This window comes from Coregonus clupeaformis, chromosome 28 (genome assembly GCF_020615455.1).
Source record: "Coregonus clupeaformis isolate EN_2021a chromosome 28, ASM2061545v1, whole genome shotgun sequence".
NCBI classification, from domain to species: domain Eukaryota; kingdom Metazoa; phylum Chordata; class Actinopteri; order Salmoniformes; family Salmonidae; genus Coregonus; species Coregonus clupeaformis.
The window spans coordinates 29,256,114-29,273,213 of NC_059219.1; the positions used below are offsets into that span (position 1 = coordinate 29,256,114).

A 17,100-nucleotide genomic window follows, 5' to 3' on the forward strand; every position below is an offset into this window, starting at 1 on the left:
GAAATCTAAGTGAAATGGACTTTCCGGGGCCCTTGGATCAATAACACATTAATATCTCCTAGATGACTGTGCTGGAAGGCTGGCTCTCTTGCTGTGACTGTGTAGAGTGGAGGGGGTGAAGAGGGGCCCAGTAAATCTACCCCCAGGCTGGCAGCTCTGTCAGGGGGCTGTGAGTGGCTGTGTGGCGCCTTGTAGAGCCAGTCGCCCATGAGCTCCAGCACCCTATAATAAGCATCAGACAGAGGGAAGATTATCGCCAAGTCTATTGTAATTGAAGAGCATTCGGTCAAAATGCATAATGAGTAGAGAAACCATATCTATAGGCTTATGGCAGTGTGTATTATGCATGGCATAGAAGACTGATGAAACAATAGGCGGAGGAAAAACGTTAAATAACAATATTTTATTCAACTTTGGCATAGCTAACAACCTAATGGCAACAGCAGCACATCAGGATTCAGTGAAAAGTATTGTTAACTTGCCTGTCTAACGCGGCTTTTTTAAAAATGTATCGTGTAGTGGAGCTGCCTATGTGTTGCTCTCCACTTTCTGGAGGATCGAGGTTTGAAATCAGTGGAATTAGAGTATGATAGCTAAAGGGCAACCATGGCATCCATGCATGATGTATACGGGTAAGATAGCTAGCTACATTTTTAGATATTACACATTTCTAATTTTGACAGAAAGTGGTTTCATTTCAAGTTAAAGTGTACTGTTAGCTAGCTAGCTAACATTAGCTGGCTGGCTCGCTAGCTAGCTAACATTACGTGTATGTTCTTATTATTCGTATCTCAGAGCCATTTGCTTGCTAACATTGATCCTGGTTGGTTAGCTACCTGCAGATTCATGCAGGGTAGTAACGTCATGAGTTGGGATTATGGTTCATTGTTTAGCTTGGCTTTGCTTGGCTAGTTAGAGCCTAATGTTAGCTAAGACTCCACTATGCAAGTAACCATTTCGGATGTGTTCGTAAATTCAGTCTGAGTATGCCAGAGCGCAGAATAACTGATGAATTTACGAACGCACAACATCCGTTGAATATGGCCAGTGTCAGTACACGTCGGCAAAAAAAGCGTAATTAAATTGTTGCCAGCAGCACAGTTAAAGTCACCAACGCTCTGGATAACATGAAAACAGCCTAACCAACTCTGCTGACCATTTAACTCGCCCTAGCAAAGCTGGTTATACTGTTTTCATGTTATCTCAAGGGTTAATGACTGTGCTGCTGGCAACAATTTAATTACATTTTTTAGCCAATGTTTACTGACACCTGTCAAAACAACCTGGTGCTAGGTCATTCGTAAATTAAATAAATTATTCTGCGCTCTGACACTCTCAAACCAGAGTGCTCTGAACTGTATGGTGTATAGATTGCCAGAGTGAATTTATGAACGCACCCCAAGTCACTGGCGAGTGGTGAAGTGTGTGCTTCGGTGCCATTATTATTATTTTTTTAATAACTTTCTCACTATTACCAGAGTGTGTATCTGCCTGGCAGTGTTTCATAGCAAATCATGTTCCAAAACATGTCGCAGCAGGACACAAGATGCTCGCAAATGGGTTCCGAATATTGGAATATTGAGTGGCAGTTGGGATAAAGTGCGTATTGTCTCAATTCTAATTTTGACTAAAAGAGTAGCAGACTCGAGTCATCAATATCGAAGACATCAGCAAGTGGCCACTCCATAAAGGGATTAGGGGCCAATTATTCTTTCAACAACATAACATTGGCGACGTGTTGTCTTATGTAAACAAATATGAGACGCTGCGTAATGGGCAGGTTGTCTCACTGTTTGTAGGTTCTGGCTGCCTTGATTGTTTAGAGCGCAATCAGCGCAGCTGTTTCTCCGTGCATGACAATTCTACCATCTCGTATTAGTGGGCAAGATTGTAATCCAAACCCAACCCTCTAGTAAATCGGTGATGGAAAAAGTACCCAATTGTCATACTTGAGTAAAATTAAAGATACATTAAAAGAAAATGACAAATCAGTAAAATACTACTTGAGTAAAAGTCAAAACTCCATTTGGTGAAAATTATCCTACTTAGGGCTGTGACGATTATGGAATTTTGGGTAACGATTAATTGTCATGGCAATGGTGATTGTCATAATTGTTATTTTTGTTGAAAAATGTTTTGAGCTTATAACGCATCTCAGGAAAATAGCTACGACAAACCTAATATATACAACTCAGCTTTGGTGACACCCGTCTCAAAAACGAATGGTTTTGAACGCTTAGATTTTTTTTAAATGAAGCTTCTCCTCCCAATGGTGCTGTACTGCTCATAAAATTACTACCAACTTTACCCACTTCATGTAAAAATGAAAAACTGCTATTGGGTCAACTATATCTACTTGAAGTTGAAACCCCCTTCTCCTAAAATGAATATGTATTAAGACGATTATAAAAAATAAAAAAATCAGTTCACAGTTATTGTCCATATTTGTTTGCTAGCCCTAATCCTACTTACACTTTTTTAGTCCATTTTGGCACTGGAATAAATGTTTCTGACTAATATCGATGCCACGTAGGCAGTTTTCAACCAGAGAAGTTAATTATTACGTCCAGTTGCTCTTTAATGATACGGGATCCCTATCCAACACTTTCACCCCTCACCTCCTCTGCTCTGTCCAATGGGAATAGAATGGAAATCTGCTTGCCATCTGTCCCCCATCATACCTCTGTACACTGCTGGCTAAGTGGCATAATCTGTGCCAATTGTCCTGTGTCACATCTCTCATTTTCCGATTTCATCTTGTCTTAATGCTGAAGTCTCTCAGCTATTTCAATGCTGTGAGACCTTAAGCCAGCTTCGAGATGAGAAGGGATATGAAGCGGCACAGTTTGTCTAAATGACTGCCTAGTGAGAATGTGTTCTTTTTTATTTAACCTTTCTCTAACCAGGTAAGCCAGTTGAGAACAAGTTCTCATTTACAACTGTGACCTGGCCAAGATAAAGCAAAGCAGTGCGATAAAAACAACAACACAGAGTTACATATGGGGTAAGACAAAACATAAAGTCAAAAATACAACAGAAAATATATATACAGTGTCACGAACGTCGAAGGATGAGGACCAAGGCGCAGCGTGATGAGCGAACATACTTTACTTTATTAAGTATCACACGATAAACAAAACAATAAACGATAACGTGACGTCCTAGGTCTAAACACAACCAACATGGAACAAGATCCCACAACTACTGTGGGAAAACAGCCTGTCTAAATGTGGTTCCCAATCAGAGACAACCAGCCACAGCTGACACTCGTTGCCTCTGATTGAGAACCACACTGGCCAACATAGAAATAGAACAACTAGAATCTACAACATAGAACATAAACACATAGAATTTACACACCCTGGCTCAACATATAGAGTCCCCAGAGCCAGGGTGTGACAGTACTCCCTCAAAGGCGCGGACTGCGACCGCGCCTAAACATAAACCAAACAGGGGAGGGCTGGGTGGGCATTCCTCCTCGGAGGCGGTTCCGGCTCCGGGCTAGACCACCACCCTTCAACCATCCCCCCGTAGCGCCCCTGGTCCGGTCTGGCCCCGCTGGATGGAGCTGGACTGGACATCGTAGGAGCGGATACCTTAGGCTCCGGTGTGGAGCAGCTGACCGGTACCTGACCAGGCACCGGTGACCCAGGCACGGGTTGTGCCGGACTGACGACGTGCACCCCTGGCTTGGTGCGTGGAGCAGGAACGGGCCGGACCGGGCTGACGATGCGCACCCCTGGCTTGGTGCGTGGAGCAGCAATGGGCCGGACCGGGCTGACGATGCGCAGCCCTGGCTTGGTGCGTGGAGCCGGAACGGGCCGTACCGGGCTGACGATGCGCACCCCTGGCTTGGTGCGTGGAGCAGGAACGGGCCGTACCGGGCTGACGACTCGCACCCCTGGCTTGGTGCGAGTGGCAGGAACAGGCCGGGCCGGGCTGGCGACGCGCACCATTGGCTTGGTGCGTGGAGCAGGAACGGGCCGGACCGGGCTGACGATGCGCACCCCTGGCTTGGTGCGTGGAGCAGCAATGGGCCGGACCGGGCTGACGATGCGCACCCCTGGCTTGGTGCGTGGAGCCGGAACGGGCCGTACCGGGCTGACGATGCGCACCCCTGGCTTGGTGCGTGGAGCAGCAATGGGCTGGACCGGGCTGACGATGCGCACCCCTGGCTTGGTGCGTGGAGCCGGAACGGGCCGTACCAGGCTGACGATGCGCACCCCTGGCTTGGTGCGTGGAGCAGGAACGGGCCGTACCGGGCTGACGACTCGCACCCCTGGCTTGGTGCGAGTGGCAGGAACAGGCCGGGCCGGGCTGTGGAGACGGATTGGAGGCCTGGAGTGAAGAGCTGACACAACCCGTCCTGGCTGAATGTCTACCTTCACACACTCTGTGTGAGGCATCAGCACAGGACGTACAGGGCTGTGTACACGTACTGGCATAACAGCACGTGACACTGGCGCAGGATATCCAGGACCGAGGAGGGGCACTGGAGGCCACGAGCGCTGAGCCGGCACACTCCGTCCTGGCTGCATGCCCACCTTCGCACGACACGTGCGGGGTGCTTGCACAGGACGTACCGGACTATGCCGGACCACTCGTGGCACAGTACGCAGCTCCGCATACCCCGGAACCTGCCCAGTCTCATGCTGCCATGCCTGAGTACAGGGAGTTGGCTCTGCTCTACATCCAGGCTCCGCCAACCTGCCTTCCGGCCCCCCAAACCCGGTGGCCTCCTCTCCTAATCTCCCAATTCGCCCTGTGGCAGCCTCCTGCTGCCCCATCGCCCATGCCGTGTGCCCCCCCCTAAAAATTTATTGGGGGTGCCTCTCGCCTGTCCGACCACGGCCCGGTTGGCGCCGCTTCTCCTCTCCTGCCTGGGTCTCCCCCTTCATAGCCTTCCGGTACCGGACGGCCTCCTCCTCCGTAATCTGCCCCCAACCGAGGAGGACATCCACTAGAGTTACCTCCTGCGTGTGTTCCTGGACACGCTGCTTGGTCCTGTGGTGGTGGGATCTTCTGTCCCGAACGTCGAAGGATGAGGACCAAGGCGCAGCGTGATGAGCGAACATACTTTACTTTATTAAGTATCACACGATAAACAAAACAATAAACGATAACGTGACGTCCTAGGTCTAAACACAACCAACACGGAACAAGATCCCACAACTACTGTGGGAAAACAGCCTGTCTAAATGTGGTTCCCAATCAGAGACAACCAGCCACAGCTGACACTCGTTGCCTCTGATTGAGAACCACACTGGCCAACATAGAAATAGAACAACTAGAATCTACAACATAGAACATAAACACATAGAATTTACACACCCTGGCTCAACATATAGAGTCCCCAGAGCCAGGGTGTGACATACAGTGTGTGCAAATGTAGCAAGTTATGGAGGTAAGGCAATAAATAGGCCAGAGTGCAAAATAATTACAATTAGTATTAACACTGGAATGATAGATGTGCAAGAGATGATGTGCAAATAGAGATACTGGGGTGCAAATGAGCAAAATAAATAACAATATGGGGATGAGGTAGTTGGGTGGGCTAATTTCAGATGGGCTGTGTACAGGTGCAGTGACCGGTAAGGTGCTCTGACAACTGATGCTTAAAGTTAGTGAGGGAGATAAGAGTCTCCAGCTTCAGAGATTTTTGCAGTTCGTTCCAGTCATTGGCAGCAGAGAACTGGAAGGAATGGTGGCCAAAGGAGGTGTTGGCTTTGGGGATGACCAGTGAGATATACCTGCTGGAGCGCATACTACGGGTGGGTGTTGCTATGGTGACCAATGAGTTAAGATAAGGCGGGGATTTGCCTAGCAGTGATTTATAGATGGCCTGGAGCCAGTGGGTTTGGCGACGAATATGTAGTGAGGACCAGCCAACAAGAGCGTACAGGTCACAGTGGTGGGTAGTATATGGGGCTTTGGTGACAAAACGGATGGCACTGTGATAGACTACATCCAATTTGCTGGAGTCGAGTGTTGGAGGCTATTTTGTAAATGACATCGCCGAAGTCAAGGATCGGTAGGATAGTCAGTTTTACGAGAGCATGTTTAGCAGCATGAGTGAAGGAGGCTTTGTTGCGAAATAGGAAGCCGATTCTAGATTTCACTTTGGATTGGAGATGCTTAATGTGAGTCTGGAACGAGAGTTTAGTCTAACCAGACACCTAGGTATTTATAGTTGTCCACATACTCTAGGTCAGACTCGTCGAGAGTAGTGATTCTAGTCGGGTGGGCGGGTGCCAGCAGCGTTCGATTGAAGAGCATGCATTTAGTTTTACTAGTGTTTAAGAGCAGTTGGAGGCTACGGAAGGAGTGTTGTATGGCATTGAAGCTTGTTTTAGAGGTTTGTTAACACAGTGTCCAATGAAGGGCCAGATGTATACAAAATGGTGTCGTCTGCGTAGAGGTGGATCTGAGAATCACCAGCAGCAAGAGCGACATCATTGATATACACCGAGAAAAGAGTCAGCCCAAGAATTGAACCCTGTGGCACCCCCATAGAGACTGCCATAGGTCCAGACAACAGGCCCTCCGATTTGACACATTGAACTCTATCTGAGAAGTAGTTGGTGAACCAGGCGAGGCAGTCATTTGAGAAACCAAGGCTATTTAGTCTGCCAATAAGAATGCGGTGGTTGACAGAGTCGAAAGCCTTGGCCAGGTCGATGAAGACGGCTGCACAGTACTGTCTATTGTCGATCGCGGTTATAATATCGGTGTCTTCAACACCGGCAGCAACATCAGTTAGTGCTGGCAGGACATGCTGGAACATCCACACAGACAGGCAGACAGACAAACAGAAACAGCGTCATTATTCTTAAGCAGTTTGCTTTTGGTATTTGATATTTGGTATTTTATTAGGATCCCCATTAGCTGTTGCAAAAGCAGCAGCTACTCTTCCTGGGGTCCACACAAAACATGACATAATACAGAACATTAATAGACAAGAACAGCTCAAGGACAGAACTACATCAATTAAAAAATGTATTGTAATAAAGGCACACGTAGCCTACATACCAATACCAATACATACACACAAACTATCTATGTCAAATAGGGGAGAGGCGTTGTGCATGAGGTGTTGATTTATCTGTTTTTTGAAACCAAGTTTGCTGTTCATTTGAGCAATATGAGATGGAACAGAGTTCCATGCAATAATGGCTCTATATAATACTGTACGCTTTCTTGAATTTGTTCTGGATTTGGGGACTGTGAAAAGACCCCTGGTGGCATGTCTGGTGGGGTAAGTGTGTGTGTCAGAGCTGTGTGTAAGTTGACTATGCAAACATTTTGGGATTTTCAACACATTAATGCTTCTTATAAAAAGAAGAAGTGATGCAGTCAGTCTCTCCTTAACTCTTAGCCAAGAGAGACTGGCATGCATAGTATTTATATCAGCCCGCTGATTACAATGAAGAGCAAGACGTGCCGCTCTGTTCTGGGCCAGCTGCAGCTTAACTAGGTCTTTCCTTGCAGCACTTGACCACACGACTGGACAATAATCAAGATAAGACAAAACTAGAGCCTGCAGGACTTGCTGTTTGGAATGTGGTGTCAAAAAAGCAGAGCATCTCTTTATTTACGGACAGACCTCTCCCCATCTTTACAACTATTGAATCTATATATTTCGACCATGACAGTTTACAATCTAAAGATGAGAGGAACCCCTTAACGGCAGTTAAATGTATGCTGTGTATCCACTCTCATGTTTCTCTTGGGAGGAGCTTGATTGTGTGGATTATGAAATATGCACAGAATATCGTACTCTACATGTTTAGCTTAGATATTGGCCTCTGAGAGTCCGCTGGGTCTGTAGGCCTATTGGGTTAATTTTTCGAGACTGTAATAGTCTTGAACCAAATTAACAAGAGGCCAGTGAGTGTGAATTACCAATAGAGGGAAAATTCCAAGAGAGGCGGTTGCAAATCATTACTGAAGAAAAAGCTATCATGTTAGAAATGTTGTTTTTGGAGCCACAGAGGGGAAACATTTCCACCACGAGCCAGATCAACCAACATCTGTAGGGAGAGAGAGGGAGAGAGAAAAGCGAGAGAGCGAGAAATCAATTTGTCCTGGACAGATCAGATAATTCTCCCCTTAATCTAAGCAGCACTATTTGTGTGGTCCTGGGCAGAATTGTGGATAGCCAGTGAAAAGACAGAGAGGGAGTGATTTTGTTATATAGAATGATAGGCGGTTTTGTTTCAGAGTGGGCCCCTAGTGTGGCGCTATAACCCCCTGGGCGCCCGCCAGACCATCCTCCTCCCGTCCTCCCCAGCCTTGTGTGATTAAGCAGTGTTCTTATGAGAGGAGTGCTGTGCTCTGCACTCCTGTCTCTGCTCCCCTTCCCACTCTGATATATGTTAATGTGGCAGGGCTACGTGGATGGCTGCCAGACCCCGACTGGGTTACTCATCTTACAGGCAGCGGAAAATCAAACTTATCCATGTGTGTGTTTTATGAATTTCAGCTTGACACCAAGTGCCGTGATTTGTATGCCCCGTCAAGGCAGGCACGCTCTTCGCCAGGGGCCCCATGCATCTTCCTCGGTCTCTCTGTCTCTTTGAGTCTCTGCTTATTCTATATAGCCTGAGTAGCCAGGCTACCCAGATAATGCAAAGTGTTGTTGGTTTTCCAATTGTTTCGTTTTGAACAGAACCATTATTTGTTTTGTTTTGTTGCACTGTTCCGACCAGCAAAATAATGTTCTGAACCGGTTCGAACCCCAAAAAAGTACTGGTTTATAACGTTCCTTTCTGTTTATTTTAAACCTCTGAAATCGACATTTAGCTCAACATTAAATTACTTCACCAATCAGTGCGGCTAGAACAGCTTGCTATGAAGCAGGTAAGCAATTTAATCTGTGTAGGAAAGTTGTTAAGAGCAAATTGTCATTTGCCGTAACAGCATGGTTTAATCATAATGAAAGACAAGCACACACACTGTGCTGCCAGTCATGGTGTAGGTTGTGAGATTAAACAGAAATTTTGCGGGTGAGGAAAGAGGGAGAGAGGATGGAGTAAGCTTGCCTTGAAGTGCTGGGCATTTTTTTATGACATGCATTATCCGAATTAGGCCCACAGAATTATACCTATGGAGGAGTGGCTTCCATGGAGGAACTTTGAATGTATTGGTTTAACTTGGGCTCCCGAGTGGCGCAGCGATCTAAGGCACTGCATCTCAGTGCTTGAGGCGTCACTACAGACCCCCTGGTTCGATTTCAGGCTGTATCACAACCGGCCGTCATTGGGAGTCCCATAGGGCGGCGCACAATTGGCCCAGCGTCGTCCGGGTTTGGCCGGTGTAGGCCGTCATTGTAAATAAGAATTTGTTCTTAACTGACTTGCCTAGTTAAATATATATATTTTTTTAAATAATTAACGTTGGACAATAGCAAACATTAGCTAGATAGCTAAAAAGCTTGTGTGTGCAGAGCAGCACCAGAATTAAAAACATGTCTTACCTTTTTGTAGTTAATAAATCCAATGTGAAACGTGATAACTATAGTATCCATAACTAACATTGAAAAAGTTAATCCATTCTTTTAATAAACAGCTCTCCCTAATTTCTGAATCATGCTTGTAACATCGTCAGTAGGCTACAGTAACCTATGCTTCAGAGGGGAGGGGCAGGTAGCCCCCACACACACACACACACACACAGGCAAAGATTTACAGCTGGCTGGCAGGCGCTGGAATACGTTTCTGCGTGACAGAGTGAGGGCTTTGCATAGGCGATTTGTTGCGCTTTTTGTGGGCTTGAAAAAAAAAATGCCCGGAACGTAAAATAACGTTATTAACCGGTTCCCATGCTTTTAAAATAACTGTTCTGTTCCAGAACTGTATAGATCACTTTCGTTTCCGGTTCGGGTTCTGTTCCTCAAATAATTTCATTATTTTCCGGTTCCAACCCTTGCTTTATAAGGCAAGGCCGACTCAACATAACATCGCCTCGTCTGTGCATTAGGCCAACCAGCAGACACAGATGGAGAAGCTTGGAGGGAGTTCAATCACCTGTAAGATAATCCTCAGACCACAGTAAAACGCACCACCGTAATTGGCTAATAAGAAGAAAATCATGCTGATGTTGGGTGCTGCAACACCCCAGTTCACCAACTAAATAAAATAGCATGTAAATCTCTGTTGACACAATCAGATGTTCCTAGTGAAGTGTCACAGTTCCGTTTGTGCTCTTTTAATTATCTGTATGTGATTTAATCATTTTCTCATTTCAAGCCATTCCTCTTATTGATTTGCCTCATTTGTAAACATGGTTTTGTTGCATTTGTGCGTTGTGTCTGACACACTATTGTCTTGTATCCATCTTAATAGCGTTGAAAAGTCATTTTCATGGCATATAAAAGAGCTTGAATTTCAAAGAGCAACACATCTAGTAAACGTTAACAGCCTGTCATTTTAAGAAAAACAAGGAAGAGAGCAAGCACTTCAATATTTGGCTATGACTCACTTTTTGGCAAAGGTATAGCAGAGGAAGGGTTTTTCAAAACCATGTGAAGAGGTACCAGTGAGGCACCATTTGAGATTCAAACTAAATTGTGCACAGCAAACTCAATGGCAACAGGACATACATTATATTCTACAACAATTTCTACACACATTTAAAACAAGGGTATCTTATCATGTACTAACCGGTGCTCCCGCACATTGACTCTGTACCGGTACCCCCAGTAAATAGCCTCCCTACTGTTATTTTATTTTACTACTGCTCTTTATTATTTGCAATTTTTTACTGGATGGCAGGGAGCTCGGACCCAGTGTTGTACTGGGCCATACGCCTTGCGGTTGGATGCCAAGCGGTTGCCATATCAAGCAGTGCGGTAGCCAGTCAAGATGCTCTCAATGGTGCAGTTGTATAACTTTTTGAGGATCTGAGGACCCATGTCAAATCTTTTCAGCCTCCTGAGGGGGACTTTGTTGGTTTGTGTGGACTAGGGCTGTTGCGGTGACCATATTACCGCGACACCGGTGGTCACAAGTCATGAAGGCAGTCAAATTCCACATGATCGTTTAGTCATGGTAATTAGGCTTCTCCAAACTCTGATGCTGCTGATGGTCATTAGTAGCCTACCAAACTTGCTAACCGCCTGGTGCTCAGCACTCTATTGTCCCTCTAATCACTCTGACATCAATGCAAATGTAATCGAAAATCTAATCAAACACTTCATGAGAGCCCATGAGTTCATATTGCGCAACAGAGTGATGGCCTCCCAAGTGGCACAGCGGTCTAAGGCACTGCATCGCAGTACTAGAGGCGTCACTACAGACCCGGGTTCGATCCCAGGCTGTGTCGCAGCCGGCCGTGACCGGGAGACCCAAGAGGCGGTGCACAATTGGCCCAGCATCGTCCGTGTAAGGGGAGGGTTTGGTTGACTGGGATGTCCTTGTACTATCACGCTCTAGCGACTCCATGTGGCCGACACATTGGTGCGGCTGGCTTCCGGGTTAAGCAAGCAGTGTGTCAAGAAGCAGTGCGGCTTGGCGGGGTCGTGTTTCGGAGGACGCATGGCTCTCGACCTTCGCCTCTCCTGAGTCCGTACGGGAGATGCAGCGATGGGACAAGACTAACTACCAATTGGGGAGAAAAAGGGGTAAAAAGTACAAACAAAACAAATAAATACATTCGGAGGATCCCATCGTATTTTTCGAGACAGGTGCATGATAATGGTCCATTCTAAATAAAAAAAAATTTCACACATATATTATTTAGTATATGTAAAGACAAGATTAAATAAAAAATGTCTGATGGATGACAATATTAGCCTATCACTTGTGAATGATATATTATCACTTGCGAATGATATCCAGCGTAAGGCAACTTTTGCACCGGTTTTTGCTACTTTTTAGGCCTAGCTCATTTTCCCCCAACATCGGACACCCCCTAACTTCGGACACTCTCTAGTGGTTGGAGGACTAAATCACCTCGAGCTCAACATTTAAATGGACTGGAAAATAACGGTACGTTTTGCGACTAACGACACCCTTCTAGCTAGCTGACCACCAATTTTCAGTGCAATTTATGTAAGTTAAGTTAGGTTTTGAGAGTTTTCAAAAAAGTTATATATATGTAGACATTTTGTGGAACATGCTGCATATTGTAAAATTTGACAGCGCGACAGACCACACATCATTTAATATCCAAATTTTACCTCTGAAATATAGCTAACGGATTTTCTAATGTTGCTAGCTTAGTTGCTAAATGTTGATAGAACTGCTAAGTAAGCAAAAAGGAAAGAAATTGTAAGCGTTAGATAATACATATCACGAAAACAGCTGAATGTTGTCAAGCTTTACCGTATCAAAATTGGAGTCCTCTGACGGAGGCGTTTTGCACAATCTGCAAAAATGTATTTCGAACTTTGAACCAATCACTTTTTGACACCTATCACTGTTGGTTATGTTTCATCTTACAACAGCTACACAGAGGCCGTATTTAGTCAAATGTTACAATGTATGCATCAATATTAAACTAATTGGGACACACATTTTCATTACAGATAACATCAAACAAAAAACGTGGGTACACTTTCAGTTATTGTGAAAACGTTCATCACCTTTCAATGCCTTAGCTTTGAAATGTAAATGTTTATACATATTCAGATTGAGTTATCTTTCTAAAATGTGTATAGTATGCAAAGTTATTTAGCTACATGTATTAACACCACAGCATGGAGAAAGTCAAGAGGAAGCAGTGGAGTGAGGTGGACATGTTCCATGCCATGGAGGACTGTGGGGCAGGGATGGCTATCCGCCAGGCTGCCAAGGTTAGGCATCTTTTGTTTTTAGGAGATTACCATGTGTATGTGAATTTTATCTGCTAGTAACGGTTTTCTTTTCTTATCTACCAAGGTGCATTGTGTACCTCGGCAGACCCTGGCGGACAGGCTGCGCGGCCGGGTGACCCATGGTTGTCGCAGTGGACCACCCACATTGCTTGCACCAGAGGATGAAAATTATCTGGTGCAGTACTGTATCTACTGCGCCAGCCACGGGTTCCCCTTCACCAGACAGAGGCTGATGAAATACGCCGACAAAATACGCAGGTATTTGGTGTTCTATGTATTTATGTATGTAGATTGGTGGACTGACTGTTCTCAATGTGTGTGATGTAAATGTGGATGTGTATGGTGATGCAAAAACAAACATTTTCATCCTGGATGGACAATTATATATTCTATTATATTGTAGGTTTCGGTACCCAGGGGAAACAATCCCACCACTGGGGAAGAAAATGTTCAGGATGAGGCACAAGAACCTGAGCATGAGGAGGCCAGACACTCTGGACAGGGGGAGAGCTGAGTGTGCCACACACATCCGACGATGGACACCTTCTTCACTTCTTATGAGAAGCACTTGGAGGAGAGTGGGTTGAGGGAGAAACCCAGACAAATCTATAACTGCGATGAGTCTGGGTTTCGTAGCGACCAGAGCAGGCACAAAGTGCTGGCTCCCCGGGGCGCATAACACGTGTACCAGCAGACTCTGGGGACCGAGGAGCACATCACAGTGCTGGCATGCTTCAGCGCAGCTGGGGAGGACATCCCCCCATTTATCATCTATCCCAAGTGTTTCCCCGGTGGCCACTACACACTGGGAGGCCCCCCCCAAGCCTTGTATGGACGGTCAAACAGTGGCTGACGGGGACTTGTTCAGGAAGTGGTTTCCACACTTCATTAAGCATGCAGTGAAAGAGCGCCCTCTCCTTCTCCTCTTCGATGGGCACAAGAGCCACATGGACCCGGAGGTGCTCGCGGCGGCACTAAGGGAAGGGGTTATACTTCTTTGTCTTCCACCACACAGCACCCATGTCCTTCAGCCGCTGGACGTGGCATACTTTGGCCCTTTAAAGGCTGAGTTCTCCAAGGTAGCTGGAGACCTTAGCCATTTTGACCACTCCTACATGGTAAACAAATCAGAATTTGCCAAAGTATTCAGCTACCCGTACCAGCGATGCAAGGACATGCGCTATGTGGTGGAAGGGTTTAAAAGTGTGGCCTCTTCCCTTTTGAGCCTTCAGCCTCTTCCCTTTTGACCCTTCAGGTCCCGTTTAATGCCGTCTCGGTCCCTACCGGGTCCCACCACCGCCTTTCCTGGAACCAGCAGCAGTGTGCCGTCCATCAGAACCTCCTCCCCAGTGACCACAGGAGGACCCTCAGCGCCTGTTCCAGTCTCAGCCCTAGCACTTGAAGAGCACCCCCTAATAATTTTTTATAAAAGAAGACACCACCTGCTGTGCTTGCTGCGGGGAGCATGATTCGCCTGCAAGCTCCCCTCAGGAGTGTAGATCCGAGGTGCCATGGGTGTGCTGTGACTTCTGCCAGCACTGGTTCCACTGCAGGTGTGTGCAGTGGGATCCAGAGGTAGCGGTGGAGCTGGATTTTTATTGTGATTTTTGTGACAATATAGGGATGGAGGTTGAGATTGAATTGTTTGTTTTGTTTGTGTTCATATGAAATTATTTATTTGTACAAAAAAATTAATGTCTAAAATATAATATATATATTTATTCAACCCATCTTGTGTATTTCTTCCTTTACTTTACAGTGTTTTCATTGTTTATGTCAATACACATAACTGAAATTAAAGTTTTATTTGATGTAAATTATTAATACTCATATTTTAGTATTCAACTGTTATTTACTTTCTCAAAACATGAGATTAATCTGTAAAACAAACGATGAGACATTATTTCGTTACAACACTGAATATGTTGGTGAAGAACCATTTCTTGAGAGTCCACAGGAGGGCGCACCGGGCTACGCAATGAAAAGTTGACAGGCAAGTCATAATTTTTTACCGGAAGGCTAGCCAACTAGTCAACTATCTAGTAAACACTTCGGATACGAGGTTGGTGTCTCTTTGTTCAACAAAATTAAACGGATATATCTTGTAATTGAACAAAATAGTAAGGTGGCCGATAACACAGGACGTATTTTTTTGCTAAATAGCTCATCAAAAAGCTGATAATAGTAGTATTTCCACTGAAATGTCAAACATGCTAATTGCTAACCCGTTAGCTAACATTTTTACGACACCAATAATCACAAAACTTTGATGGCTTGATCACAAGATAACACTGTTGAAGGTAATATATTTATTAAACGCTGTTGAATATGCTGATAATATGGGGTTCCACGCTATATGTTTTCATAAGGTTTGCTTATTGTGCTGACGTTGCTTCCAGAGGCATTTTGGAACTCGGTAGTGAGTGTTGCAACCGAGGATAGGCAATATTTACGCTCTACGCACTTAAGCGGTCCCGTTCTGTGAGCTTGTGTGGCCTACCACTTTGCGGCTAAGCCGTTGTTGCTTCTACACGTTTCCACTTCACAAAAACAGCACTTACAGTTGACCGGGGCAGTTCTAGTAGAGCAAAAATGTGAGGAACTGACTTGTTCAAAAGGTGGCATCCTATGACGGCGCTACATTGAAAGTCACTGAGCTCGTCAGTAAGGCCATCTACTGCCAATGTTTGTCTATGGAGATTGCATGGCTATGTGCTCGATTTTATACACCTGTCAGCAACGGTCATGGTTGAAATAGCCAAATCCACTAATTTGAAGGGGTCTCCACATACATTTGTATATATAGTGTAGGTGTTCCTCCAGGTTGGAGAGGGCAGTGTGGAGTGCAGTAGATTGCGTCATCTGTGGATCTGTTGGGGCAGTATGTGAATTGGAATGGGTCCAGGGTGTCTGGGATGATGGTGTTGATGTGAGCCATAACCAGCCTTTCAAAGCATTTCATGGCTACAGATGTGAGAGCTACTGGGCGATAGTCATTTAGACAGTTACCTTGGCGTTATTGGGCACAGGGACTATGGTGGTCTGATTGAAACATGTAGGTATTACAGACTGGGTCAGGGAGAGGTTGAACATTTCAGTGAAGACACTTGCCAGCTGGTCAGCACATGTTCTCAATCAAAGCATGATTTTCCCTCAGTCTGCATATTTCCATCAGATAAGAGGCTTTAAAACGGAACTCAACACAAAGCATCGGTAAAGCTGTATCCACATTTACACGTTGGAATGCAATTTCGGGAATTTAAGGTCCAGAAATGTTAATCTAGAATTAAAGTAGCAACAAATACTAATGGGTTATCATGACAGGGTAGCGGACGTACTGTTTGAATAGCTTACTTTCAATTGGCTATAAACTATATTCGATTAGGCTAATATACGAATAACATACCCTAGACTACCCTGTCATGGTAAACATGGTAAAGCAATAACAAAAAGCGGGAATGTAAGGTGGATTCTGATCTGGAAAGCAGAGGGACACGTCTTTCTCACAAAAGAGTGCTTGTTTTGTGGCTCAATCTAATAAAACACATTTTCATAACACAAAGTTGTCTATTCTTATGAACAGCCCCTTCTCTCGCCTCTTGACAATGATCTAAATAAGCCCTCTTCATTATCCAAGAAACAGAGCTTTCCATTGAATAGCCTTCAGTCGCCAATTAATAAAGTTAATTGCGGAAAACATATTGCGACACCATTCACACCCCTTTTCAGGCTCCATTTAGAGCTCTCCAAACTGGATGCATCGCTTCCCAAGTGCGTAGTGACTTGGAAACAGGAAGAAAGGGCTCTTTACCTGTTGGTCCCTCTATGCCGTCGGTGTAGATTTGAACGGCCAGGATCAGCAGAAAAGCGCAGGTGTTCATTGTGCTGTTTTAGTCCATTTTGGAATAGCTGCAGAAATCATTTCAGTGACTCCGCGAGGACCGATGTGCAAGTTGTGGACTCCAGCCCGTCGATTCCCGAATTCTTGCTGAAACGTAGTTGAGAGACTGAGCGAGCAAGCCGTGCTAACTTACGTCAGGATAAACAGTACAGAAAGGTTTCTCTCTTCCCCACCAAGCACACTTTCCTTCTCCTAATGTGTGTGCTTAAAAATATGCGACGGACGCCTCCAAGTGGCACCTTCTTGCAACTATTCTGGCGCCTAAAGGTTTTTCTGCGATTAGACTGAACTTGCTACATGTCTCTCTCTCTCTCTTAGACTGAACTTGCTACATGTCTCTGTCTGTCTGTCTGTCTGTCTGTCTGTCTCGCGAAGCATTCACATA

At 45.4% G+C, this 17,100-nt stretch overlaps 1 protein-coding gene across 1 annotated transcript in view; it reads right to left on the reverse strand.

Moving 5' to 3' along the window:
* LOC121543511 (receptor-type tyrosine-protein phosphatase U-like) overlaps nt 1-16,876 on the reverse strand; it is a 433,678-nt gene extending 416,802 nt beyond the window's left edge. Inside the window, exon 1 of the mRNA XM_041853422.1 lies at nt 16,626-16,876. Within this exon, the coding sequence (XP_041709356.1) occupies nt 16,626-16,695 (70 nt within the window). The 5' untranslated portion in view covers nt 16,696-16,876. The remainder of the gene's footprint in view (nt 1-16,625) is intronic.
* Nucleotides 16,877-17,100: the final 224 nt, after the last annotated feature.